The sequence below is a fragment of the Miniopterus natalensis genome, chromosome 15 (genome assembly GCF_054644295.1).
Source record: "Miniopterus natalensis isolate mMinNat1 chromosome 15, mMinNat1.hap1, whole genome shotgun sequence".
In the NCBI taxonomy this organism is placed as follows: Eukaryota; Metazoa; Chordata; class Mammalia; order Chiroptera; family Miniopteridae; genus Miniopterus; species Miniopterus natalensis.
This window is the reverse complement of record NC_142095.1, coordinates 5,252,955-5,279,786: the sequence shown is the minus strand read 5'-3', so window position 1 is coordinate 5,279,786 and position 26,832 is coordinate 5,252,955. Positions and strand designations below refer to the sequence as shown.

At 51.5% G+C, this 26,832-nt stretch overlaps 2 protein-coding genes across 2 annotated transcripts in view; one reads left to right on the top strand and one right to left on the bottom strand.

The window, feature by feature from the left end:
• The window catches only part of FYCO1 (FYVE and coiled-coil domain autophagy adaptor 1), a 63,258-nt gene that overhangs the window by 14,070 nt on the left and 22,356 nt on the right, over positions 1-26,832 (bottom strand). Inside the window, exons 7-14 of the mRNA XM_016202774.2 lie at positions 26,249-26,339; positions 22,928-25,297; positions 21,761-21,853; positions 20,909-21,027; positions 19,864-20,031; positions 19,276-19,425; positions 18,271-18,482; positions 15,812-15,956 (exon numbers count right to left, since the gene is read on the bottom strand). Coding sequence (XP_016058260.2) covers positions 15,812-15,956; positions 18,271-18,482; positions 19,276-19,425; positions 19,864-20,031; positions 20,909-21,027; positions 21,761-21,853; positions 22,928-25,297; positions 26,249-26,339 — 3,348 coding nt within the window. The remainder of the gene's footprint in view (positions 1-15,811; positions 15,957-18,270; positions 18,483-19,275; positions 19,426-19,863; positions 20,032-20,908; positions 21,028-21,760; positions 21,854-22,927; positions 25,298-26,248; positions 26,340-26,832) is intronic.
• Positions 8,380-9,417, top strand: CXCR6 (C-X-C motif chemokine receptor 6). The gene has a single exon (XM_016202775.2). The coding sequence runs from the start codon at positions 8,392-8,394 to the stop codon at positions 9,415-9,417; it is 1,026 nt and encodes a 341-aa protein (XP_016058261.2). The 5' UTR covers positions 8,380-8,391.

The following is a 26,832-nucleotide window of genomic DNA, read 5'->3' as shown; positions in this document are numbered from 1 at the left end:
GACTAGATAAACCCACTCTGGCCCACCTCTGGGAACAAGAACAGGCACCTAGAGCTAATGGGGTAGGTAATGGTATGGGCCAAGAGGAAGGCCATGGTACAGAGACATGGACAGAGGGATCAGACCAAAGCTGTATCTTCTCTTTCCCTCATGACACACTATCAACTGTGCAGAGAAACCGCAGTGAAAGCTACTTAGCAGTACAGTCAGCCCATGGTTCCCAAAGTGCGCTTGGTGGGCCACTGGGACCAGGGGGAGGGGGCACCGCATACTCTCAGAAAGTCACAGCATAAAGTCACAGTGAATTCAAGGCTCTGAGAAGTCCTGCAGCCAAGTCATCTAATACATTTTAACTCTAGCATTTGACCACAGAACATTTTTAACCCCTACTGACAAAATCAAGAAAAGAATCGGGAACAGATCCTTGAAGGAGGAGGACCTTAAGTCACACATGAAGTAGCAGATGCTAGGTTAGCAGATCCACGTCCCATGATAGACTATGGCGACCTTCACCTCTAACAGGCTTTCCTCAGACACCAAGTCAGACTATTTGCTGCCAATTTACAAGGTCTCTCTGTGCTGGAGGAGGACAGGCATTGCACAGGAGGAGGCTCTGTCCTCTTGAGAAATCTCTGAGCTCAAGATCTGGATTCATTTGGATAGCTTGGGCATCACGCCTGCTTGCCACCAGCCTGGCAGCATCCTTCCGCCACAGAGCTCCCACCTCTCGGCCGCTGGATGTGGGAGTCTGCGCTCGGGGTGCTGCTGTGTGGTGGTGGTGAGGGCTGCCTAGATCATCAGATACCCACTAGCATCAGGGGCCTGGTCAGGGCTGTCTCTGCACAGCTCTCATCAGCCCAAGGTGATTCATCTTGGCTTTAGGACTAACTGTATGACTCTGGGTAAGCCTTTTTCTCCCCAAGACTTCAGTTTTCTCTTCTCCAAATGTGAGGAGATGGAACCAGATGCACTCCAGGTTCTGCTGGCTTGAAAAGGTATAAATTTCAGAGGTCCTGGAGAAGGCATTTTGTTTAGTCCGCTTGGCCTTCTCTACTCTTCCCAGGGAAGGTGCAGCAAGAACACGTCCCGAGGTACCTGCTGCCACCAAGGGCAGGCCTTGTCACTTGCTGGCCCGTTTCCTCCCCAGCCAGCCCCACCTCTGACCCCCTCCCTGCATGCCTCCTTCTTGTTGGTCTTCTAACCACGGCTTCCAGGATGCCCACCTCTCACCCTGGGACAAACAGAACCACAGGATGTCTGTGCAAGAAGCAGCTCAAGAGATGGGCCAGGGGAGAGGCAGCGGGCCCAGGCCACTCAGGCCTGCCTCATTTCACTTGCTCTTATCCTGGTCCACAGTGGAAACGCCATAAACAGAAAGATAAATAGCATATGCTGAAACAGGCTCTGAAAACCGCAGCCAGTTCTCTCAGCCTTCCCACGCTTAGGATAAAAGATGTCCTTACCTATTATTCCCTCTCCTCCTGCATCTCCCCTCTCTGGCCATCACGATGACAGACAACTGAAAACTGCCAGCCACCTGCAAGCAGACGATTCCCAGAGTGGGAATCAGCCCTGTGTGAGGGAGCCACGTGAGGCAGGGAGGGGCAGAGGGGCGAGGGTGCCTGGCTGGGCGATGCAGTGTGGAAGGTAATGATTAGGGGCACAGTTGTCTTTTCAATAGATTTTCAAACTGTGGGTCATGACCCACTTAGTGGTTGTGAATCAATTTAGTAAGTTACGGCCAACATAGAAAAACAGATTAGAAACGGTCAATGCAGGCAGCGAGGGTACATTTTGTCTTACGAGGCTCTGATTGGATTTACGTCTACCCATGTCCACACCCAGGTAGCCAATGTAGCACGTATTCTTACTGTGGGATGCAGTAGAACACGTCCAAGCAACTTGTAAGATGTCGAAGGATTAAAAAATGTGAGAATGGCAAGAACAAAAGCACAGCCACTAGGGGGCAGCATATACCCTACCAGACCAATTCCCTTTTGTTGTCATTGATGTTTTTCTCAGAAAAGAAGGGAGACAAACTCACTGCCCACAGGTGACCTTCCCCTCCCATGCCCAGCCATGCGGGCCTGCCACTACCTACAGCGGCCTCACGGGGAGGACGGCATGCCGCACTTTCCCGCGGACTTTCCGTCCCTGAGCCTATGGCGGGTCCGGCTGAACCTTCCTGAGGCACACACATCTATGTCAACTTGCTCCACCCTGAGGGTGCTCATCTCGGCATCCCTGGGCACCTGCCCTGCACACAGCCTGTGCTCAGTGTCTGGATTATGTGCCTCAGGCTAAGGAGGTTTTTGGTCTCAAATGCCCCTAGTGGAGGACATGACCAGGGCTCCAGTTTAGAACCAACTAAGAAGAAAGTGGTGACCATAGAGGAGGTGGATGCCAAGAAGTCCCCAGCAATACAGTCCAGGGGTTCATGCCTGCATGGACCAGGGGTCACGGTGAGGTCCCTCCACCTTGGTGTCTGCAGCTGCAATCTAGTGGTTTCCTCTCACAAGTCAAAATGCTTTTGCCTTTTTATAGAATTGTTGTACAACGGCAATTCTGCAGACTGCTGCAGAGCAGATTCCTTGCTCGTTTGGATTGGCTGGAGCAGGAATGGATGCCTACAAGGCCCCTATGGCCAGAGTGTCTTGCTGACAATCTTCCTCAGGGGGCTTCATCTCCTCCTCTGCCTGGCCAAGCCCAGCACAGTTAGCAGAGGTGCTCTGACGGATGAGAGTCCTACGGTCCCCCAGGTCAGCCTGCATCTGTGCACAGTCTCATGTGAGCTGCAGAGGTCTCTGGTTTACAACTGCACTGTCCAATACAGTAGCCACTAGCTGTATGTGGCTATTGAAATTCAAATTCATCAACATTTTTTGAAAGTCCCAAAGTGTGACTCCTTGGTTGCAGTGGCCACACTTCAAATGCTCAGGAGCCACATAGGCTAGTGGTCACTGTGCTGAACAGCAAGGACACAGGACGTGCCAGTCACTGCAGGTGGCCCTATTAAACAGGAAGGTTGGGCTGAGTCATTGTGTGGACCACATCCACTGTGGATCAGGGGCATCCTTTTGTTTTACAATTAAAGTAAATTCCTAGTAGTTTTTTTTTTAGTCACCGGTTTCCTTTTGCCTAAAAACCAAGTGAAGAACAGCATTCCTGGTATTTTGATTTCTGATTACTTGGTAACTATGGTCTGACACAACATGAAAACCTGCAGACCCATTCTCACAACTGACACCTGGGGGCGCCAACGAGCCAGCCACACCCAACCCCTTGGCAGCCCTCTGGTTAGGCTACTTTTCTTAGGCTCCGGTAACTCGCCCTCAACAGCCCTGGCACCCAACAATGTCTCGCAGTCAGCCTTTGCCAGCAACAGTCCCTGCCTCATCCCAGGTCCTCGCCTCCTAACTATAGGTCTGGCTGGAGGACGTCAGGGGCTCAGGAAAAGGAAGCAGGTCAATACGGTCTGACTTCAGGATAAATGTGCAGCTGGCTCGGCTGCCATTTCCCTTTTACTCTTCCCTCAACTGTTCAGAAAACAGTGCAAGCCTTCCAGGGAAACCCAAGGCTTAGGACTGGGTACTTGCTCTTGAGTAGTTTAGAGTTTTGTTTCCAAGGAAAGTAATGCCCTTGAAACAATGAGCACTGCGAACTGGCAGATAACAAAAGGCCCTTTATGAAGTGGCTGAAATAAAATCCTGCGCCCCAAATTGTGAGCAGCTCCATTCCTCCAACTGAGGCATGAGTTTTTCACTGGAGCAGTTCCCAAGAAGAATAGATACAACCAATGCGGTCATGCTCTCTCAAACACACACATCCCCCCCGCCCCCCCCCCCCCCCCCCCCCCCCCCCGCGCAGTGTGCAGGGCAGCAGGTCGAGACCCGGCTTCCCCGTGGAGCACAGGTCATTACTAAGCACGAAGAGCACGGCTGAGCGCGTGAGACAAGGCTCAGGTCCTTCAAACTCTGCCTCATGAACTGATCCTAAGTGACATGGTCGGCTTATCCCTGAAAAAAACTCATCTCTCAAAGCCTGAAGATTCTAAAATGTCAGGCTGCCTCACTGTGAAGGGATGTCTTGTCCCAAAAGACATCTTTCAGAAGGATGGGTACTCTGGCCCACCTCCTCCTAGCATTTGGTTTAGCCTCTCCGTTGGCTCATCTGTCTGTCCATAGGCCCCTGGACTCATCTACATTCCACACTACATAATGCTTCCTGCCCTCAGGGACACCTCGTTCATTTGCACTGGTTTGGTGGAAAGAATAGTCTGAACCAGTTCATTCAAAAAAGACTTGAAATCCACTAGACATCTTCAGATCTTTCATCAGGGCCCCTAGGATTGTCCCATATTCGGAAAGAGCACAGGGAACAGCCAGTGAGGTCCTGGGTAACTCCTGGGGACAGGTATGTTCTTAGGCAAAAAAATTCTGTGACGAGAATTAGATGGCTGTACGCAGACACATCCAGCCCAGGGCCCGAATCCTAGTCAAACTGAGCCTGTTTAGTCTCTAGACCCTGGGCTGCTTCTGGCCCCTGCTCCCAATGCCTGACACCCTGCCCTCAGGAAGAGCCACAGGAGAGGGTCTGCCTAGCAGGTAGGGCAGAGTACCAGCCTTGGCAGAAAACAAGCTGGACGGGAGTGCAGAATCAGGGAAGGGAGGCCTGATGACTCAGCGAGAGGGTAGCTGCTTCCAGGAGAGGAGAAATGGAGTCCACATTTCTAGCTAGTATAGTATCCTCCCCATAGAGGCACTGGGGACTGTGACCCAGGCAGTCATTCCTCCAACTCCTGCCTTCCACGTGTTATTTCCCAGAAGTACCTGCATTTTTGGACCATGGAGACCAACTAGAACTATAATGCAATCAAGGTGTTCAATATCTAGGGAGTTGCAGAAATAGAGAGGGCAGTGCAGAAAACCAGATGATTCTGGCCGGGATAAGTAGGGTGGGTAAGTACTGCCCACAGAGGGGCCCAAGCGGTGTGGGTTTAGGGGGCAGATCTGCTGTCACCAAGAAGTCATCTGGCTCATTGGTCTTGGCAATGACAGAGAACTGGGTTTGTAGCCTGGAAGTGCCAGTTCTGAACTGTGTGTACGTGGGGCTGTTAGTTCAACTATGATCCTCAGTGTTCTCATCTATAAAATGGGGACACCTGCTCTGCAGGTCTGAGAATCAGTGGCTACCACGTTGGAGCTGCAAGCAATCAGAGAACCCAGGCCAGAGCATGGACTCTGCATTGGTCAAGGCCCAAACTGTTCCAAAAAGACGCATGACTAGTGAATGATTTTAAGGTACAAATGCCATCATCAGTGGACTGCCAGAGCCAGAAATACTTATTGCTTCCCTTCAGTTTATAAATAAAGGCCCTCTCACTCCTGGCAGAAGAGTTAGTCGCCAGCTAGGGGACAGGGGGTTCTCAGTAACGGAGCCACAGCTACCTATCTTTGACCCCAAATTACATGGGTGCAGGCTGGTCATGTGAATTCTGATCTGCAAGATGGGTTGGGTCTATTTCAATCACCAACCGAGGGTTCTTCAAAACTATTCAGCGGAAACATGGACCACATCACAGAGGCAGAGGTAGGCCCTGCTGTTGGGCGAAGCTCATTTCTGGAACAAACCGACAGAGTATTGCTGCGGGTGAGTCATTTGTTTTCCTCCTTATAGGTAAAAGCCAGGGCTCTCTCCCTCATTCCTTCGGGCAGCAGTCCAGGGTGATGCCCAGGCTTTAAAGCACAACTGCTCTAGGTTCAAACTCCATCTCTGCCGTTTGCTGCTGAGGGCCAGAGGATTGGGAAATGACTTAACTGGTCCTGGGCACACAGTAAGTGCTTGTGAGTGAAGGTCTTGGGAGTAATTGGCACAGTCAGACCCTCTGGGGAGATGAGGAGAGTCACTGTCTATGTTTGTTCACTGAATGACCTTTCTGTTTTTGTTTCTTTCGCATTTAATAAGACAGGCTGCTATCTCAGAATACGGTTTACCACTACAGAAATTTTGGAAAATATGAGGGAAATAAGTCACTCCTAATTCCACCAGCCAGAGCGAACTGCTAATAAAACCTGGTCATTTTTCTGTTTTAAAAAATATAGTAAAAACCCTATTGCTTATCATGGATTCTTAAACTAGGGTTGTCAATATGTGGCAGTCAGCGGGCTCACGAACCCCCAGAATGCAGGTGTGTATATTTCTGAGGAAAGATCTGTGGCCTCTGAGATTCTCAAAGGGGTTGATCAAAGGTTAAGAACCATGATCAATTCTATATCCCTGGTCACCTACTCACCGTAACAGTAACAGATGATACTAATTCTGTGCTTACATGCTCTTGAGCCAATTTAAAAGTATCATGTCTTTCAAAATATTAAGAGCACTTCCTAAACATTAGTTATATTCCATTCTGTCTGAGTTACAATTAGCTTATTTTTTAAATTATCAGACATTTACATTACCTCCAAAGCTGCATATATTACTTTCTTTTTAATTTTCAGAAATCAACATAGACTTTGGTTATAGAAGTGAGTGTTTTCCCATTTCTAGAAGGGAAAGTAACTTTTTACACTCTATCTGCACAGAACTGTGCAGTCCCAATCTGTTAAGACTCTTAAAGTTCATTAATTACCAAAAATGAGCCTGCACGGGCCCTTTGAGGAGACAGGTAACGTTAGGATCCAGCAACAGTCATTAATAGGAAGATTAAAAAAGTCAAGAATAAAGTTGACATTACTCTTAAGGAAAGCAAAGCTGCCTGCTTCATCTTCTCAATGATGAAAAATCAAGTTTTTGCCCCATGGGAAGCAGGCACAGACACACACACCTGTCACCTGACCTGCCTAACCCCGCAGCCCGGGGAGCCGGCAGGGGACCATGCCTGCAAGCTGGCCTACCACTCTGAGAGCTATCATTCTGTGGTCTAGGAGCAGGGACTTTTTACTGAGTAGTATCACCCAAAGGCAAGGTCCTTCCTTGCAGAGAAAGGGCGCTTTGTTCCCTGGAAAGACAGAGCAGCAGCACCAGGGCCGAGGCCCTTGCCAGTCAGAAAGTCTCTGAGATCAGACAGGAGAGATGATGTCTCCTTTTACATGCCTGTGTCTGGCCGGTTGATACCTTGACTTTGCTAATCCAAATATCTGCCTCCTTCCTACTTTGAAATGTGCAATAGAGAATACCTGTGTTTTAGTTAAAGATAACACTATCTTTTTGAGGTCCTGGCAAGGTATGGCACCAGGTGCCTAGAAATGAGCCACTGTGTGCTGCCAATCTATAGGCATTGGCACTCCAAGGTTGGTGCTGCTACAGGCGTCCACGCCCACGCCACGGGTTACATCATCTCTGTGTCCTGCTTGTAGTCCTCAGCAGGGTCACAGGACAGAGAATGGTTAAAGGAAAGTGTGTAGGCCTTGAAGGGCTGAGCCGCAGGCAAAAAAGACAGCTATTTGGGCTTTGCTACAAGCCTCACTGTGAGGCCAGCCACCAGCATCTGGCCACCCGCCCAGCTGGCATCCCATTTCAACCAGGTCTTCACTTGTTAAAGGAGACCACTCAGCCTAGACTGCTGGTCTAAACACGAGCCATGGTCCCTTCAGGGGAAACCTATTTTTGAAGAGATGCCTGAAGGTCAAGAAAACTTCAGGAATTGAGGCTCCAATGGTGCCATGTCGTAACTGGGAAAGGCGATGAAGGGGAAAGCTGGGGTTGGGGTTGGGATGTGAGGAGAACTCCCATTCCCTGGTCAGGGGGCCAGCTCAGCCCAAGTACTGGGCAGCCTAGTGCTTTTCTATGCCTTGTTTTTCTATCCATTCTTGTAAGATCTATGGGACTGAGAGCAAGGAAAGGGAGGTGGGATGGCCTCCGAGGCAGAAGAGTCCTGGCCACCCTCTATACACCTCCTGGTCTCCAGCCTCCTTGACCAGGGAGGGGCCCCCTGGGAGGGGAATATGTGCCTTAGTTTTCACAACGAGTAGTTCGGGGTCTAATTTTACAGCAAATGGGACACAGGATGGGCGGGCAGGTGCCGTGAGGCATGGGCAGGTATAGACAGGCCCTGCTATGCTGTTCTTCCAAAGAGCACTGTCCCCACTTCACCACAGGTGCCCTCTGATACACGACTTTAGAGATCATGCGTGGTCTCCCAGATGGGTGACATGCTAAGAACTGCAGGATTAATGAGGAATTCCTTGTCCCCGTTGAACAATTTCCCCGTTGAACTGGCGATCTCCAGTGTACTAGCCTGAGCAGGTTCAGAGCTCAACAGTGGTGGGTTTAGGAGATGACTATTTGCCCCCTAAATGTGGGCAAGGGGACAATGGGAAGACAGGTGTGGACCCTCAGCCCCAAATATAATTCCTGTGTTTTGACTCACAGGTGTTTGTCAGAACAGACACTATGGATTACTACGACTACAATGAATACCAAGAGCTCAACATTTCCAATGCCAGCAGCCAAGGGCACAGTAACTTCCTGCAGTTCAAGCAGCTCTTTCTGCCTTGCATGTACTTGGCCGTGTTCATCTGCGGCCTGCTGGGCAACGCTCTGGTGCTGGTCATATACATCTTCTACCAGAAGCTGAAGAGCCTGACAGACGTGTTCCTGATGAACTTGCCCCTGGCCGACCTGGTGTTCGTCTGCACTTTGCCCTTCTGGGCCTATGCAGGTATCCACGAATGGGTCTTCGGCAAGCTGATGTGTCAGATCCTGCTGGGCATCTATACCTTCAACTTCTACACGTCCATGCTGATCCTCGTGTGCATCACCGTGGACCGCTTCATCGCAGTGGTTCGGGCCACAAAGGCCTATAATCAGAAGGGGAAGAGGATGACCTGGGGGAAGGCCATCTGCCGGTGCATCTGGGTGGTCTCCCTGCTACTTTCCTTGCCACAGATCATCTATGGCAACATCCACCATTTTGACAAGTGGGTCTGTGGCTACCACGATGAGGAGATTTCCACTGTGGTTCTTGCTACCCAGATGACTCTGGGGTTCTTCCTGCCACTGCTCACCATGATTGTCTGCTACTCAGTCATAATCAAGACCCTGCTTCATGCCCGAGGCTTCCAGAACCACAAGTCTCTCAAGATCATTTTCCTGGTGGTGGCCGTGTTCCTGCTGACCCAGACGCCCTTCACCCTCGTGAAGCTCATAGGCAGCACAAGCTGGGAGTACCACGTCATGACCAGCTACCACTATGCCATCCTAGTGACGGAGGCTATTGCTTACCTGCGGGCCTGCCTTAACCCTGTGCTCTATGCCTTTGTTGGCCTGAAGTTTCGGAAGAACTTCTGGCAACTTGTGAAAGACATTGGCTGCCTCCCTTACCTGGGGGCCTCAAGCCAGCAGAAGTCTTCAGAGGGCACTTCCAAGATGTTTTCTACCTCCCAGCACGCGGAGGCCACCAGCATGTCCCAACTGTAGGTCTTGCGGGGCTTGGAGACGCTGCTCGGAAACTTGCGGGAGCACAGGTGGCTGTGTCCTCTGGCTGCAATGAGGAAGGCTTTGTTTATAGCTTTGTGCATTTTCATGGAGAAGTAAGTAACCAAATGCTGCAGCTGGTGTGCAATGCTTCTTCTCGGGCATGAACACATCTGCTCTCTCCGTGAACACCCAGGCCTAAAGCTCAAAGGGGAGTCTAAACACAGTAAGGGGATTCCTTCCTCCATCCCCAAGAATCCTGACACCAAGGGGAATGATGTGTGGCTCTAAAAACCTCAGGTCCTCCTTCACTGAGACAGACTGAAGGTTGAAGAGGGGAGCATGACAAACAAAGCTGCTGAGAGCAGGAGACACCGAGTTCAGAATCTCCTGAGTTCAGAAGATTGTTCTGGCTACTGGGAGGCAGGGATGAGAGCGGCGATGAAACTGCTGGCCCATGTGGCTCTGACCTCAATAGGCAGGCACTGCACAGATGAGGCCTCCCCTTTCGTTTGACTTTTACACAGGTAGATGCTTTTATTCTGAGATTAATTCTGGAAGGACTAGCATCAGGGACTATGAACAGACCAGAACAAATTAGTTGGCCACGAGTTCCAGTGGTCCACAGAATGCTGGAAAACTGTGCACAGCTGAGTTTAAGACTATCATGCATCTAAGAATTGTTTCTGAGATGGAGTCTTTGGTGGGTCTGCTCATTTTAAAACTGAATTATCATACACCTCTCACACACATACACATACAAATTCTTTATGCACATATATGTATATATAATTCTTATACACATATATCAAACAGCATATGATTTTCATGACTAAGAAATAAAACTTTTAAAAGTCTCCAAACTACTTTTGTCCCTTGGGCCCCTTCTATTTTCAGGTTGTATGCCGGGAATGTATCAAGAGATTATTTGTGGGCCCAGAGAACAAGAGCTGAGTTAAAACTGCAGACTTTCAGGGCACTGCTCTACCAAGGAAGTGGACTATACCGGTGAAAATCACCCAGCTTCTTCGCTGTGGTTTCTAACCTCCTGCCCAAAATGTGAGGTGCATTTGTTTAAAGTCCATGATGTGGTCACAGAATGAGGCAGGGTATTAATGCCAGACACTGTGCGTGTCTACTGGATCCTAACTATCTGCTCAATAGGCTTAAAGTTGCCTCTGGTTAATGAGTCACAAATCACTCACTGAAATAGAGAACCAGCTGACAACAGCTAAAGAGAGTACAGGGGACTCGAGCCAGAACTGTCTGGATAGTGTGGTTTTGAGGTTCAGATAGACCAGGACTGAATCCCAGCTCTGTCCCTCACTAGTTGGTAAGACTGGATGGTAATCTCTTCACCTCTTTCATTTTGGTGAAACATGGACCATAGCACCGCTGACCTCTCAGGGCTGGCGTGTGGACTTGAGACAATGCCCACGAAACACTGAGCAGTTTGCATTCTTGGGTAGGAGGGCTCCGAAATGGCAGTTACTAGCACTACCACTCAGCCATAGAAGGTGAAATACCGCCATCTGTGACAGCATGGATGGATCCGGAGAGTATCACGCTGAGCAAAGTCAGGGAGATGGAAAAGGACACTCACTACATGGAATTATAAACTGGAAAGCGACAAATGAACAAACAGAATTCACTGACAAAGACAACAGCGGTGGTTGCCAGAGGGGAAGTGGTGTCAGGGGAGGTTGAAGAGGGTAAAGGGGGTCAAATATATGGTGACAGAGGAGTAGACCCAGCACCGGCCCCTCCACAGCCTAGCAGACCTGCCCACCTGTCCCCAGGAATAGCAGAGCAGCTGCACCTTCCTGTTCATCGGTCACTCACGGATCCCACACTCTCTGGGCCCTTACCTGCGACACCTGGCAGTAGATATGATTTTCCAACTCCTCCCCTAGGTACACACCATTCATTATTGGCAACAGACACTGGCACAGCCCATGCAGGTCACAGGGCTTTTGCATCTTGACTTCATTCCATCCACATGACAGCCCTGAAGTCTAAGTTTCCAGTCTCAGACCTGCTCTTCTCCCCCGCCCAGTTCTCCCCTCTGCTCACACACACCAGCACATCATGTAAGAGGCAGGGGGCCAGGTTGGATGTGGGCCCTGGTCCAGTCCAGTCTGCCTCGGGTGTGGCCTCAGAGTCTGAAGGTAAAGAAAGTGCTTTTCCCTACCATGTTTCCAACACTGGTAGAGACCACAGATGGGCGCACTATCCCATGTGAACACAGGGTGACCCTGATGCCAGAGGCTGCCTGGGAGAAGCCCAGGTGATCTCTGAGAGCACTCTGGACTGAGGAAATGGTGCTGTGGGAGAGAAAATCCCGAAGCTGCCTCCACTGGAGGGGTAGGGGCAGAGCAAAGAGCATGAGGCCCAGGACTGGTCAGGGTGCTCACCCCAGCCTTCTCTCCCGAGGGGCTCCACAGGCAGCACCGCCTCTACGTACCGAATCCCTGGTTCACGGCAACTGCCAACAGCGTTTAGCAGACAAGGAAACTAGTTCAGAGACTAATACCTGCCAAAAGCGTGGACAGCAGAGTGAGGGCTAGGCCGCCAGCGAAGAACCTTTCTCTCCTCCACTGTTGCTGAGAGAGGTTCCGTGCAGCTGCCGGGCCCGAGGTGCCCGCCGGCTCTACTTGTCGGGAGCAGAGGTGTTGGGTTAACCCGAGCGCAACATGGCTTCCTAACCTTAACCATCATGACCATATCCTGTTCTCATTTTGTTTCTGAGATAGCAGGCATCAAATCTCCTGGTTGGTGACAAAGCCGTAACAGCTGCCCAAAGCATTTGACCACAAAATATCAGTTCTAAAGCAATTACCAGCAACGATGCTCTGCGCGTAGAGCCAGGCTCTGCGGGTGAGTTTAAGCTCAGTATCATCTGGGCATGTGGGATGATTTTCCTTGGAGAAAACAAGCGGGCTGCTAGGTGCCAGGTACTGGGCAGACAGCAGCAGACATGACAGCTCAGCCCTACGCCTCTCAGTGCAGGCGGGCCATCACAAAGCACAGCAGAATGAGGGCTGGGACCCCAGTAGAGAACCTTTCTCTGCCTCCACTGTTGCTAAGAGGGGTTTCGTGCAGCTTCCAGGCCCAAGGTACCTCCACAGAAGGCTCCCCGGTGCAGGCCCTGGGCTCAGTGCTTTGTGCACCTTTCACCTCCAACCCAAAGAACCTGAGGGGCGGATGCTGTCCCGTCCCCTGTACAGGGGCGGAAACTGAGTTCAGGTGCGCAGTGCCCAAAACCATGGAGCCTGGAGGCGGCAGGTCAGGGTCTGACCAGGTGTGCCTGGCTCTGGAGCTCCAGCTTCTCATGGCCATGCAGTCTGTCACTTAGTCATCAGAAGGGGAGGCCAGGCTCCAGGAAGCCACGACTGGGTGGAAGCTGAGCACAGGCCAAGGGACCCAAGGCCCAGCACCGACAGAGCTTGCTTTCCTTCTTTGCCTGCCACCTCAGTCCTGAAGACAGCCAGTGGGGATGGTGGAGGGTGAGCCTGGGTGACTGTGGGGAGAGAGTGTGTATTACAGCCACGTCTGGAGGGTTCTGAAGAGTATCATCTTTTTACCCAAGGAGAAGGGTGCTTCATGCCACCCCTCTGGCTCTGAGTCATGTGTGGAAAGGCCACCGGGAGGCTGCAGCATCCTCCTAGGCCTCCAAGAGCCTGGATTTGGGGACCTCTTCCTGTCACTAGAGGAAGAGTAAGACAGACAACTTAATGTGTGTGGGGGGAGGGGTGGCCATGGGGGCAGGGGAAGGTGGGCAGGTCTTTGATGTGCAGATGGGGAAATGGGGACTTGGCAAGGAGAGCTGTGCTCTTCGATGTGAACCTCAAGGCCACGGGACCGGGAGGAGGTGTTCGGGCTCACAGCCTAGTTCTGACACTTACAGCCACATGACCTGGAGCAACTTATCTGAACTCGTGAGGCTTCCACGCCTCCACCAAAAGGGAAATGGGGATCGGAACCCCAGTTCGTGAAGGGCTGGGCAGGGACAAGTGAGGCCATGTGTAAAAGTTGCTGACACAGGGACAGTGCTCAACAGAGCCGCCTTCCACAACATGGCTCCCAGGCAGCCTTCTTGCCCCATGGATCTGGGCTCACACAGTGTTTAATTCCTCCTGGTCCACTTCTGACTTTGGACTTGCTGATTTCTTTCTCAAAGTTTCCTGTCAGGGATGCTTACACACATCCTAGACTCTATACCTCCCATATTTTCCCACACTCCTGGTGGTTTTGACTGGATTTAAACTTGGAAGAAAAAGAATGTAAGAAAAAGCTACTGGGTGCTTGGGTCTATCTCTAACACACCAAGAGGCTGTGAGGCGAGGCAGGCCCTTGACTGACACAAAGGGCTGGCTTTTCACCCAAACATGGGACAGGCTCCGTCTGCCAGCCGCAGACCTGCCTCCCAGGCCGTGGGCCAGCGCTAGCAGTTTCCTTTCCAGGACACTTCCTGATTTCCCGTGGCAGAAAAGGCGGTATTTGTCAGCAGTCAGAACACCTTGTTTTCGTTCCTACTGGGAAAGAGGAGGGTGGGGAGAGAGAGAGGGCTGCAGGGGATCACTTTCTCGTGTAGGCTGCCCTCTCAGGCCCCGGAGCACAGTCCTGCTCACCTGACCACCACCCGGCTGGGAGTCGAGGCACCGTCAGTAAGGAGGTGCCAAGTGATGATGGCAGAGTGAAACACGCCCTGGGGACCACTGTGGGCCATGAGGGTTGGGAAGAATTCGAGGGTTGCTGTAGTCAGGGAAGAATCCTGAGATGGGGGCTTCCAGAAGGAAAAGAAAAAGCCCAAAGTCACAGAAGGACAGTGAGCAGAGCAGGGGCTTTCCTGGGCTGGCTTTATCCTGAGGCTACAACACAGTAAGTGCAGTGGCTCTCTAGTAAGAAAACACAGGGGATGGAGGTACACCGAAGCCTAAAACCTCCTGGGCCGAGAGTCCCATGAAGATAAACGCATCACCTCCGTGCAGCAGCAATCCTGCGTGACAGCCCACCTCTCAATTCGGGGCAGGAAGAGAGGCTTCAGTACGAGTTGGCAAGAGCGTCACAAAACCCTCTAACTGGATGGAAAGTGCGCCAGGAAACATCTGCACCCAGGAGCCATGACAATTCTTTCTTGAGCTTCTGAACAGCCAATGCTGTGCTACAGCAACTGCAGTTAAGCCGGACTCTAAGGGCTGAGCACGGCCAGGCAGGCTGCATGAAGGGAACCAGACCTTTTCCTAAGGGACCCACGGCTTAAACGCTTGACATCTAATAATGGCGGCACTTGACGCAGTTACTGCATATATTTAAAAACTGGCAAAACTCTTCTCACAAACCTAGTTGGAATATAGCTAGCCCAGAAAACTGAGGGCCACAGGGATATGCACTAAGGGACGCCCTGTGGGGTCGTCAGCTGTCCTCTGCAGCATCAGGATGGCTCAGGAGTCTGGGGCCCCGATCATGAGCAGCACAGAACATGGAGATGGGCATCGCTCAGGATGGGTGAGTGGCAAGCTGCCTGGGTTCCACAGAGTGCAGGTAACAGATCTGCCTATATGTTTATTACTGTTAGAACACTGGGGCCCTTCTCAGGAACTAGAGAGCCTCCTGAGAGAACACATCCACCCAGGACAAGTGAAGCAAAATCCCAGCTTCCTTTCTCGTGGCCTCGAGAGCAGCCTGATTAGTGGTTCCAAAGCATGAACAGAATTTTTAAAGAGCAGCATGTTGCTGAGCATCACTGAGGGCAGCATTGCAGGGGCTGCTCTAACGGGCTGAACTGTGTCCCCCTCAAATTCATGCTGATGCCGTAGCCCCCAAGATTTCAGAACATGACTATACTTGGAGCTAAGGCCTTTAGTGAGTTTAGTTAAAATGAGACCATTAGAGTGGGCCCTCATTCAGTCTGAGTGGTGTCCTTGGACGAGGAGGAGGTTGGACACAAACACCAAGGTGCATATGCAGACACCACGTGAAGAGGCACAGTTGTGGTCTGCAAGCCAAGGAGAAACCCCAGAAGAAACCAAACTGCTAACACATGATCTGGACTTCCAGTCTACAGAACAGTGAGGAAATACGTGCTGGGTGTTTAATGACCCAGTCTGTGGCATTCTGTTATGGCAGCCTGAGCAGGTTAATGTAGCTGCCCGAGCCAAGAAAGGCCCTGATGCTATAATCAGGGGACCACTGACATTCCGGGAATCTCTGACAAGCTCAACACTGACCCCTCATGCTCCCTGAGGGCCATCCCTTCCCGGACACTGTTCTGAGGCACCTGCCCCTAAGCAAAAACAATCACTCCTCCTTCCAAACTTTCCTGGTCCTTTGATAAGAAAGCACAAGGGCCAGGCATTTAATGAGCACTCAGGAAATGGAGGTGACGCCTACTCACTGATCAGCCACATTTGGGTCAAGAGAATCGGTTTCAGTGGGTGTTTCAGGCAAGGAAGAGCCGGACTCCTGTATCTGGCACAACTCCTCATCTGTGATGATGTCGAACATGGTGTCGTCTGGCAATCTGAAGTCTGTGTTTGTGCCTGGACCGCAGGGGCATATCAGGAGAGAAGAGAAAAACACACGTTATGCACAGGATGGGGAGAGCCTCAAGGAAGGAGGAAGTGCAGCTACGCAGGACGAGCCACCAGGACACACTGTAAGTGCTCACCCAACTGACTGTATTCCGTCCAGATGTGTAAGAAAGGGCTGTTGGGACACGTCAGAAGAGCAGAGTGAGGACTACAGATGAAATGGAATGCACAACTTAGGAGATTTCTCTTAAGCCCTTTAGTCAGGGGCTTAGAGAAGTTTCAAGCTCTTACACAGTCTCTGAGGTCCCTTGTTTAAAAGGGGGAAAACTGTATCAAAACCTTATCAGGAAAGATGCTAACAGAAAAGTAAACACACTTCTGTGCTGCTGAATCCTTGCTCCATAAGACAGTACCTACCCATGCCTCTTTGAAAGCAGGATTCCCTCTGACCTGCATTTCATCCCAATCCACGGGGGTTGAGGGGTGGGTAAGACCCTTCCTCTGCTCAAGGAGTTGTAACAACTGTTGTGTTTCTGACCAGGGGCTTGTGTTCAGCTTTGCAGGCCACTCGGCAGGAAGGATGTCGTATGCATGCTCCTGTGCCCGTCACCTACCCACAAGCACTCTCTTGCATATGTAATGAAAAATGTGATGGCAGGTCTGAGGTAAAAGAAAGAATGGCAGGTAGGGAGGGAGGAAGGCAGAGAGACAAAAGAGAAGAAAGGAAATGTCAGAAATCAAAACAAGTGACCTCAGTGCTCTGGCAGTGCCACCTTCTGTTGTCGCTAGAACTACCACCAGTGAGTCAGAGAAAAAAAAAAGACTGTAGTTCATATGAACTACAAGTTCAGCTGGCCCTGCCACATGGCTACTGAGACAGGCCGTGCTTTAGAGGAATGTTCTTCCTCTTGTCTGAAGTCTACATAATAAAAGGGTTGAGGCACAGGCTGAAAGGGGGGACCAGGGATTGGTTTCTTTGTCTAGACCCAGATACAGCTGAGCATCAGGAACCCAAACTGATTTCCACTAAGAGGAATCAAAAAAGACCATAATTAACAGAGAGCTATACTATGTTCATGGACTGGAAGACTCAACTGATTTCTGACAAAGATGCAACGGCAATTCTATAGGAAAAGAATACACTTTCTAACCAATGGTAGTGAAACAACTAGACAACCATATGCAAAAAAATACATGAATCTCTATTAAGAGTTTGCACTATACACAAAAGTGAACTCATAATAGATCAGAGACCCAAATGTGCAACCTAAAACTATAAAATTACTAGGAAAAAATGTAAAGTTGTTGAGTCCTTGGGTTAAGCAAAGAAGCATGTGATACACAAAGGAAAGAAAAAACTGATCCATGGGAAAAAAATGGATAGACTGGACCTCATCTAAATTATAAATTTCTGCTCTTTGAAAGAAAATGAAGACAGGCTATAGGTTGGGAGAAAATATTTGTAAAATGCATATCTGTAAATAACTTGTACCCAGAATATATAAAGTACTCTCAAAATTCAATAATTAAAAAAAATTCAAATGAGCAAATGATTTGAAGAAATACTAAAGTTGTCTAAAGCACACTCTCCCAAATGAGTTCTTTGTACCCAATATGAATATTGGGGTCTGCCAACCTCCTTGATGATCCAGTTAAAAGAGAGCTGGCTGCCCTGGATCCATAGGGGCCAGCACAGGAGGCAGCCTGTGTGAACAGAGGTGAGACTCACTCTGCCCTTCCCTGCCAGCTCTTCCGCCCAGTACACCTGCAGGCCAGTCCCCGAGGGCAGCCAAGGCTGGTAAGCTAGGCCATGATTGGAGCAGGAACAGCAGGCACCTAATCCCACTTCCTTTTCTGCGCCAAGTGGAGGCATGAAGGAGAGCACATCCTCTTGGCCACTGAGACGGAATGTGAGCCACAGGAAGAGTGAAGGATGCGGTCATCTCCAGACACAACTCCTGGCCTCTGGTTATTCTAGGAGAGGGTGGAACATCAGGGCCGAGGCTGTGGAAGACGGCATCTCCCAAGCATGAGGTACAGCCCACTGGCAGCCTGTGAGCTAACAGGGACCCATACCTCACGTTCACAGGGCTGAATCATACCAAGAGAAAGTTATTCCCTTTTCAATTCTCATTCAATCCTTATTACATCAAAAAGGAAGTCTCAAATTGGTGGCACTACATTTTTACCAGTTCTTTAATGCCCAGATTTGGAAAACACTGAACTGAGCTTGTTACAGCTTACTAGCCAAGATGGCATAGCGGTGTGTGTGTGGGGGGGGGTGGCACCTAGGGAACACCAAGGGCGGGAGCAGGAGCCTGACCTTGGCTTCCAGTGACCTGCAGCCCAGGCTGGGCTGGTGAGAGGGTGGGGCTGGGCTGTCTCTGGCTGGTGCCCGAGCTGGTGCTGTCTGGGGAGCCGGGGCCTTCACCGAGCTTCTGGAAGCAGGCTCGGCAGCAGCGCTCCTTCTTGCCCCCATGCTTTGTCACAGCATAGTTGTTGCAGCAGTAGTAACAGAAGATGCGGCCACATGACCTGGGGACAAAACAAGCATGCGCTGTGAGGACGATGAGCTCTGGGCTTCATGCTGTCTGCTCAGTACCAGAATGGGGCTGTGTTGGGTTCTGGATGCCATGTGGCTCTCAACACACCTTGCTCTGCCCCCACTTCAGAGTGTGGCCTTAAGGCACATTTGATAAAATGCCAATAAAGCCATCCTGGTAAGCTTAGTGGGAGAATGTTTTATTTCCTAAGGTCGTGGGAGACCAGGGGATAAAGTGTGTGGCTGAGTCCATCTTCCCTGACACAAAAATTCGGGTGTGGCCGAGGCCCTGAGAGACAACAGACGCCCCCCTCCAGGCCTACACCCCCCTCCAGGCCTACGCTGATGAACTCCCTCTGCTCTGGCCACAATCCCAGACTCATTTTTGCCTACCCTTCTTTGGGCCTTAGGGGAGTATCTGTTCTCTGTGTTCTTCCAGTAAAGCCTCAGACCCCACTCTCCTTGGGTTCCAGGAATACCGTTTCCCCTCTGGTCCCTGCAGGCTGAGGAAGGGTCCAGGGCGGTAGGTCTGGGTGCTCCACATCCCTGTGGGTCCCCTTAACTGCACCCACATATCTGTATTAAATGCTTTTCCCCTCCAGGGACTCCTGAGTGTCCTGCTGTTACCCTGCCTAATACACCCTCCTTGTCCAGGTCCCTTACAACCAAAAGGCACCATACTCTCTGTGAGCAGTGAGCCTCAATATCAGTGCCTGTGAGAGCCATATGCCTTGGTTCTGGACCCTGCCAGGGCCGGCGGTGATGGCCTGAGCGCTGCCAGCTGACCTGCAGTGGTGCCGCCGCACCATCCAGCTGAACTCCCGCTTGCAGTCGGAGCAGTGGTTCACCTCCGAGTCCCCGAGCCACCTCTCCTCAGCACTGAGCTTCTGTTGGAATTCCAGGGCATCTGACTTCTGCCAGAGTGCATCCTTGTCCCTGGGACAAAGCCACATTAGAAAAAAAGGAAGAATCCATGAAAACCAGAGAATTATCCCTGATTCCTTTCAAGAGACAGACTCCAAATTTCCCAAGACACAGAAGGAAAATTCACTTGAGCCTTGGAAGCACACCACACTCTAGGTCTTCTGTCACCCATATCAGCTGCAGACTTAGTAGGACCCTCCCGAACAAACCCAGGTGAGCAATGGTGGGACACTGAAATCCACTCTCACAAGGCTGCCAAGGGCCTGAGCAGAACCTGTACAAGAGTGTGTGTTGGGGGGAGGGGGAATTTAACAACAGAACACAAGCAGATGGGGTGGGGGGACATTTCCCAAGAAGAGTCCTTTCAAGAAATGTTGCATTTCTTTAAAGAAACACCAGGCTTGGGGGAAAACCCCAGCCACCTGCTTATTGCTACACCCCTGCACTCACCTAAGCAGCTCTATCAGCCGTTCCTCCAGGTACTTCTTGGTTCTAGTCAGGTCATCCAGGTCTGCCAGCATCTTCTGGTCATTCTTCTCCCGGTCTGTCACCTCCTGGGAGAGTTTGCTGCAATACTCTTGGATTTTTGTCATGGCTTTTTCAAGTTCCTTCTGGGTCCTGGGGGAAGAGCAGTACTTTTTCTGATTACCTACTACTCCCAGCTTCCCCTATGCCTCTGGGCTGACCCAGGCCTCTACTGAGGGGTCTCGCCAGCCTCCCAGCCTTCCCCACCCCCCACACTGTGAAGGAGACTCTTGGCACTGCCTGCTCACAGGTGGTGCACTCCCCTAGTCTCGAAGAGCCCCTCACACACTCAAACTCTTCACCCCCCCAAACACCAAATACAAGGGGCATTCTAGAAGAGCAGGTAACCTCAGGTCACTCAGAGCACCCAGGTTGAGTTGAACTCTAGGCAGGGACCGAGGTTAGAAGAGGAGCCTGTAGGACAAGGCTCAGTGGACAGTGATGGGGGTATTTGCAAGAGGAAAAAGGAGTCAGGACAGAAAGGACAGAGGGCCACAGCTTCCTGGAGGTGACCACATGGAGGACAGTCTTCCATGTGTCTTTGCAACTCTACATGGGGCACGGTGCCGGGCACACAGCAGGCACTCCATCTGCACAGACTGTTGGGAGGACTGAATGGGCAACTACATACAAAGTACGCCCGCTCCATTTCAGGCAGTATTTAAGCGTTTGCTGCTTTTATTACCATTATTATATGCCAACTTTTACTTGTGGTTAGTTTTTCCAGAACATGACGTTACTGGACAGCATATGCCTGCCAGGGTAAGAAGGGCCCTGCTGTCTACAGCGCTGTGACAGGCAGACGCCAGGTTCTCAGTGGTGCATCCGCCACACGCACTCTCTGAGTCTGTGGCTTTTCTTGAAAAAGGACTTCTTCAACTTCATGAGTGGCTGACTTTCTAAATGACTGCACCCAGCACCCCCGTCCCGAAAACTAGCACAGGCCACGTGGGAGGCTGGCGTCACCCACCTGTCCAAGTTCTCCCGCAGGGCGGCTCCCTCCTCGTTCCTCTTCAGCAGCGCGGCCTGGCACTCTGAGAGGTGGCTGCTGGTTTGGCTCAGCTTCTCTCCCATGTCTGCCTGGGCAGCCTGGCACAGGACACCGGTGAGAAGACGCTCAGCTTGCAAAAGCATGTGCCGGGCACCATAAAGTGACTGTTGTGCTCTCTACCCCATCTAACGGTCACTTCTAACTGGAGGGACTTTTGTTTGTTTTAAAGTTCAAGAAGCCAAGAACCTTTGTTCTACATTTGTGGAGTGCGACACACTCTGATTTGTTATGTGCCTTAAGCATCAACTGCGACTGGTTGTGGCAGTTGGAGGGGTGGTAGGTATCAGGATCTCTTATAGTGGGGGTGGAGATGGGATGGCAGGGAGCAGGGTTCAGTTAAAAAAAAGTCACTGCCCTGAAGACTGTGGTTTCAGAAACCAGCCCTGTTCCTGCTCAGTTCAGAATTACTGACTTAGAGCACGTCTGCAGGGATGACTAAGAAGGACAACTTATTTCCTTTCCATGAGGCTAGGTGAAAAACACATTTGGCAGCTCCAGCCAGGTGTCCAAAGAGTGAAAAAAGGGACTGTGATACAAACTTGGGGTGTCTACAAAAGTGAACTGATGACAGCTTCAACTTGGGAACTGGAAGCCCTACAGGGATCCCCTCAATGGTCCAGCGAAAACCACACCAGATCCCCTCACCCCTGAAAGGTCCACACACTGAGAGCAGAAATGACCAGGCAGAGGCTACCACACCGGTCTCCCCAGCCCAGGTGGCCTGCCACTGATCAGGGGCCCCAGAGGTGCACTCCCTGGGGACAGGCCTACCTCCAGCTTCCCCACAGCTTCCTGGGCGGCCCGAAGTTGCTGACCTCGCTCCTCGAGCTGGCCCTGGAGGCTCCTGCACTCTTCACTGGCAGTCTAGAGAGGACGAGAAAGGGATCACAGAAGTGGGGTCTTTGCTCTGAGACTCCCTCAGTCACATCCCCAAAATGGGTAAAAAACAAGCTACCTCTCTCTTTCCCCCCCAAACTGAGTAAGCTTTGGGATTCATTGGTAACAAACCCTTCAAGCTTACTAAGAGACTTAGCTTGGTCCCCAAACTTAGAATTTCATTTCTGCAAGGGAAAACATGGCCTTTGAGCCACGTGGAGCTACATAGGATGGGGTGACAGAGTAGGAGGCAGATCTGTGGAAATAAACACAATAGTTGTGTAAGAGCAGAGTGTCAGAAGTGGCCTGAGAGTGCAGACCTGGATACAGACAGACAAGGGATAAGCATTGGAAGCCAAAGCTGTCCTCACTCTTAACTCCTTTGTGCAGTATCAAAGGCAATGGTAACTGCCATTCTCATCTATTCCAAGGGCCCTGGGATAACTGAGTTAGTTCCCCCCAACAGCACCTGCTATCAGAATGGCACCTGAAGGGACACAGGACTCAAGGCACCCAGGAACTGCTGGCATCTGCAGCAGGTTATAGAGGCTACAGCAGGGGTCTCAAACTCACATGCCCAAAAGGGCTGGGTAGCTACATAAAGGGTTGTAAGGAAATACCAGAGGATGCATGTCCCCTTTAACGTTGGCAGCCCCCACCCAGCTCCTGCTGACCGCTGCCACACTGGGGATGAGGGCACAGGCTTTAAGATATCTCAAGATGTCAAAAGCGCCCAAACTGAATTTGTAAACACCCTGCTCTTTAAAATGTTGACTAATAATTAAAAAAAAAAAAATTCTGTGTGGGCCAAACTTGTCTGCTATGGCTTTCAGCTTAGACTTCTGGGCTAAGGCATCATTCCCCAATGTCACGCCTCTAGCACGTTCCTGCAGAGGACGCTGTGAGCTATGGTGGTGGGATGGGACTATGTTTGCCTGGGCCCTCAGGACATTCTTAGGTCCTCATGTGCCAAGTAGCTGAAGGTACATCCTCTTCCCTCATGAACCCAGCAGGTCCTGCCGCAGGAGACAGGTGCAGCCCCATGGTCAAGGCTAGGATTACCTTAAGTTTACTCTGGTAGTCCATGATCTCGGTGCTCAGTTGGAACTTGAGGGTGTCAAGCTCCTGGTGGGCAGTCTCCTGAAGGCTCTGGGCACGCTGCTCAGCCTGGGCCAGCTGGGCCTGCAGGCCAGGCAGTGAGCTGGCCGCCTCCTCGGCCACCTTCAGCCTTTCCTGCAAGCTCTCCTTCTCTCGCTGCAGGCCTGCCACCTGATGTTCCAGGCCCTCTCGCTCCTTTGTGGCTGCCTCTTTGGCATCCTGGAGCTCCTGGATGGCGCAAGCCAATACCCCCTCCATCTGCTCCTTCTCCGCGGTTAGTGCGCAGACCTGGATGCCGAGCTCGGCAGTGTCTGTGTTGGCCCGGTGCAGCTGCTCCTGCAGCTCAGCATGTTCTAGCTGGGCTTCCTGGGAGCTGCATTTAGTCTGGGACAGCTCCTCCTGCAGGGTCTGGAGTTCCTCCATCCTCAGATGGGCCTCATAGGCCCTCTCCTCCTGCAGTGTCCCTTCCTGGTCTGAGCACTGCAACAGCTCCTGGACATGGGCCCTGTTGAGGGCTTCGTTCTGCTCCTTCAGTTGCTGCACAAGGACCTTGTGCTCCTGCAGAGTTGCTTCAGTCACACTCAGCTGGCTCTGCACCTTCTCTTGGTCACCCAGGACTGCCTGGAGCTTGGCCTGGAGGTCCACCACCTCAGCCTGCATTCGCTGAGCCTCCCCCTGATGGACCTCCAGCTGTGCCTGAGTTAGGGCCAGCTGGGAAGCTAGCTCCTGGGATGCATTTTCTTGAGGTGGGCTGAGCACCTGTTGGCCTTTTTCTGCTGTGAGGGTCTCAATCAGCTGGGTCTGCTGCTGGCACTGGCTCTCCAAAGCCCTGAGCTCCCCTTCTCGGGCCTCTGCCAGCTGCCGGCACTGCTCCATCTGCTCCCGCAGCTGCTGGCACACAGCCTCCTTGCTCTGTAGGGCAGCCTCCTTCTCTGCCATGTGGGCTCTCATGGTCTCCTTGGCCTTCACAACAGCCAGGAGGCTGGCCTCCATCTGGTCACCCATCTGCCGGATGCTGGCTTGCTTGGACTCCAGGGAGGTCAGGGAGCCCTGGATGGCTGCCTCCCGCCGCTGTAGTGCCTGGTAATCAGCCTGCAGGGCCCGCAGCTTGTCCTCCAGGAGTTGGTTGCGTGCCACCATACTCTGCAGCTCCTTCTCCAGCTCCCTGTTAGCCTGCTGCAGCTCCTCCTCCTGGCTGCTCCCTTGCATCTTGGTACCATCCACCAGTCCCTCCTGCAGGCCCAGAGCCTCTCTCTTCTCACCCTCCACGGGCAGGCCTGGGCCCGGCTGTGCAGCAAGCCGCTCCAGCATCGCCACCTTCTCGCTGAGGCGGTCTTTGTCCTGGATGAGTTGCTTCTTCTGCTCCTCCAGGTCACTCACGTGCTGGCTCACCTGTGCCAGCTGGGTCTCCAGGAGGCGCAGCTGCCGTATCAGGGACCTGGCCTCCCGCTGCAGCAGCTCCTTCTCCTCTCGCTGCCGCCGCTCCTCTTGCCTCACCTCTGCCAGCTCTTCCTCCATGGTGCTCATGTGGGCCAGCGACTCCTGGAGCCCTCGCCGGAGCTGGGTTGTCTCCTTCCTCTTCCCAGACAGCTCTTCCTGGAGGGAGGCCATCTCTCTCACGACACGCTCCAGGCCAGCCCGGGACTCCTCCTTCAGCTGCAGCTCCTTGGCCAGCTGCTCCAGCTGGGCACTCTGCTGCCTATTGAGCTCCTGGACCTTGGTGCTCTCCTGTTCTAGGGATTGAAGTTTCTCCCCCAGCTCCTGGATCGCCAGGGCAGAGGCACAGAGGTTATGCTCTTGCTGCCCCTGTGTGTCCAGGGCCACATCTGCCTTCTGCTCAGCCATGCCCGGCAGATCTGGGACATTAGCCAGAAGCTGGTTCTTCCTGCCCAGTGAGTCCCTCATGGCCTCGAGCTCCTGCGCCAGGTGGTGCAGCATGGATTCCAGCCGCCGCAGGGCAGAGTGGTCATCTCCCTCCTTCTCCATGGCACCTAGCTCCAGAGCTTGCAGGCACTTCTGCAGCTCTTCCACGGTGCTCTGTGTGGCCTGGGTGACCTCCCACTGCTTCTGTAGCTCAGTCATCATGCCAGTGAGGCGAATGTTGTCCTCGGCTGCAGAGCGACCCCTCTCCCTCTCCATCTGAAGTTGCTCTCCCTGTGAAGTGACAGCTGCCCTCAGCTCCTGGTTCTCTCTGTCCAGCTGCTGTATGCGCTCTTGCAGCTGCTTCTCCCGCACCTCCAGCTGGTCCAGCTCCACCCGCATCTCATCAAAGCCCTCCAGTGCCTCGTTGTTTAAGGGGCTGTTCAGGTCAAAGCTGGAGGTCATTTCCTGAGTCTGGGGGGAAACAGGACACACAAAACAAAAAAGTGGCACTGGGATGAAACTACATGGCTACCTGGAAAAGCTTTAGAGTTTAATGAAAACAGTAGTAAAAATATAGCAATTACATGACCTAAGGTTAGTCCATCAAGCTATTCAAAGGACAAGAGCCCCTTTGCTCACAGCACCTGAGAGCAGCACATCCTGAAGACCAAATGCCACACACGTGAGCTCCCCGAGACTCAGAACTCGTATTTCCCATTCAGCCTCCTGTAGCGTTTAACATGATGATGTTGGCTCTTAAATAACTGAGGCTATATTTAAACTACTGTCCACCACTGCACTACTCCCACAGCTCCTGTTGTGATTAGACCACAAAGAGGGTAAAGGGTTAGTTATTTTCTGCTCTTAATACGCTGCTTAAGTTGATTCTTTTTATCATTTTGTTAATTTCAGCGTTCTTTCCCACAAGACTATATACAGCTATGACACATTCACATTTCTAACAAAACGAACCTATCCACTAACATTTACTGAGCACTTGCTGTGTCAAGCCCTTACGCACTGTATACGTGCTCCCTCACCCAATCTGCACAGCCACCTGATCAGCTACAGTGATTTTACGATTCCCATCATATGGATGAGAGAGCAGAAACTTCCAGAGGGCCAGTCATCGTCCCACAGTTGGTAGGCAAAAGTCAGGATTTGACTTAGCTGCTTTTAACCACAGTGTTAAACTGCTTCTTTTCAAATACTTTAAAAGCTTTTAAAAGAATTTACTTTTTAAGAGGCCTAAATTCTATTTGGTTATAAAAACCTGGACTTTAGAAAACAGTGGGTATAACTGAGGATTTGTTGCTCTGGGTGGAACAAAAGGTTTCTGAAAGCATCACCCTGAACTGGAGGGGCAAGAACAAACCCTGGTTGACATGAAGGCGAGGAAATGCCCAGCTTTTCTGGCATTACCTGCAGGTAGCTGCTCACCAAACTGCTCATGCTGGAACTTCGGCTCGGGGGTTTCCACATGAACGCAGAAGAGCCAGGGCCCAGTGTCCTCCTGCAGGGCCACAGAACAGACATGCCTATATCAGAGCAGGAAACACACACACACACACACACGAATGGTGGTAGGGGCAATGTCCTCCCAGACAGAGTACGAAGAGCACATTTACATTGGTCTGTAACAAATGGACTCCACTGCTAAAGTTTAAACACAATGGCTTTCCTCCCAGTGCCAGAAAAGAACTGAGTAAGCATAATATGTCCCAATTTTTGGTTTACATTTTCCTTAACTTTGGTGCCCGCCACAGTCTGTGTGCTAGTGAGGAGGAAGGAGCAGTCCACAAGGTAAGTAAAGGTCACACTGTGCACAGGGGCTCATGGTCACTGCTCCATGGGCCTGCTCTAGCTTAGATAGCTGCACTGGACAGTGGAGATACAAGAACGCTTCCCTCACTGCAGAAAGTTCTACTTGACAGCCTAGAAACACAAGACTTGTATGACAATTCCCGTTTGGTAGGCATAGCGCAGACTATACACATTTTTATTTA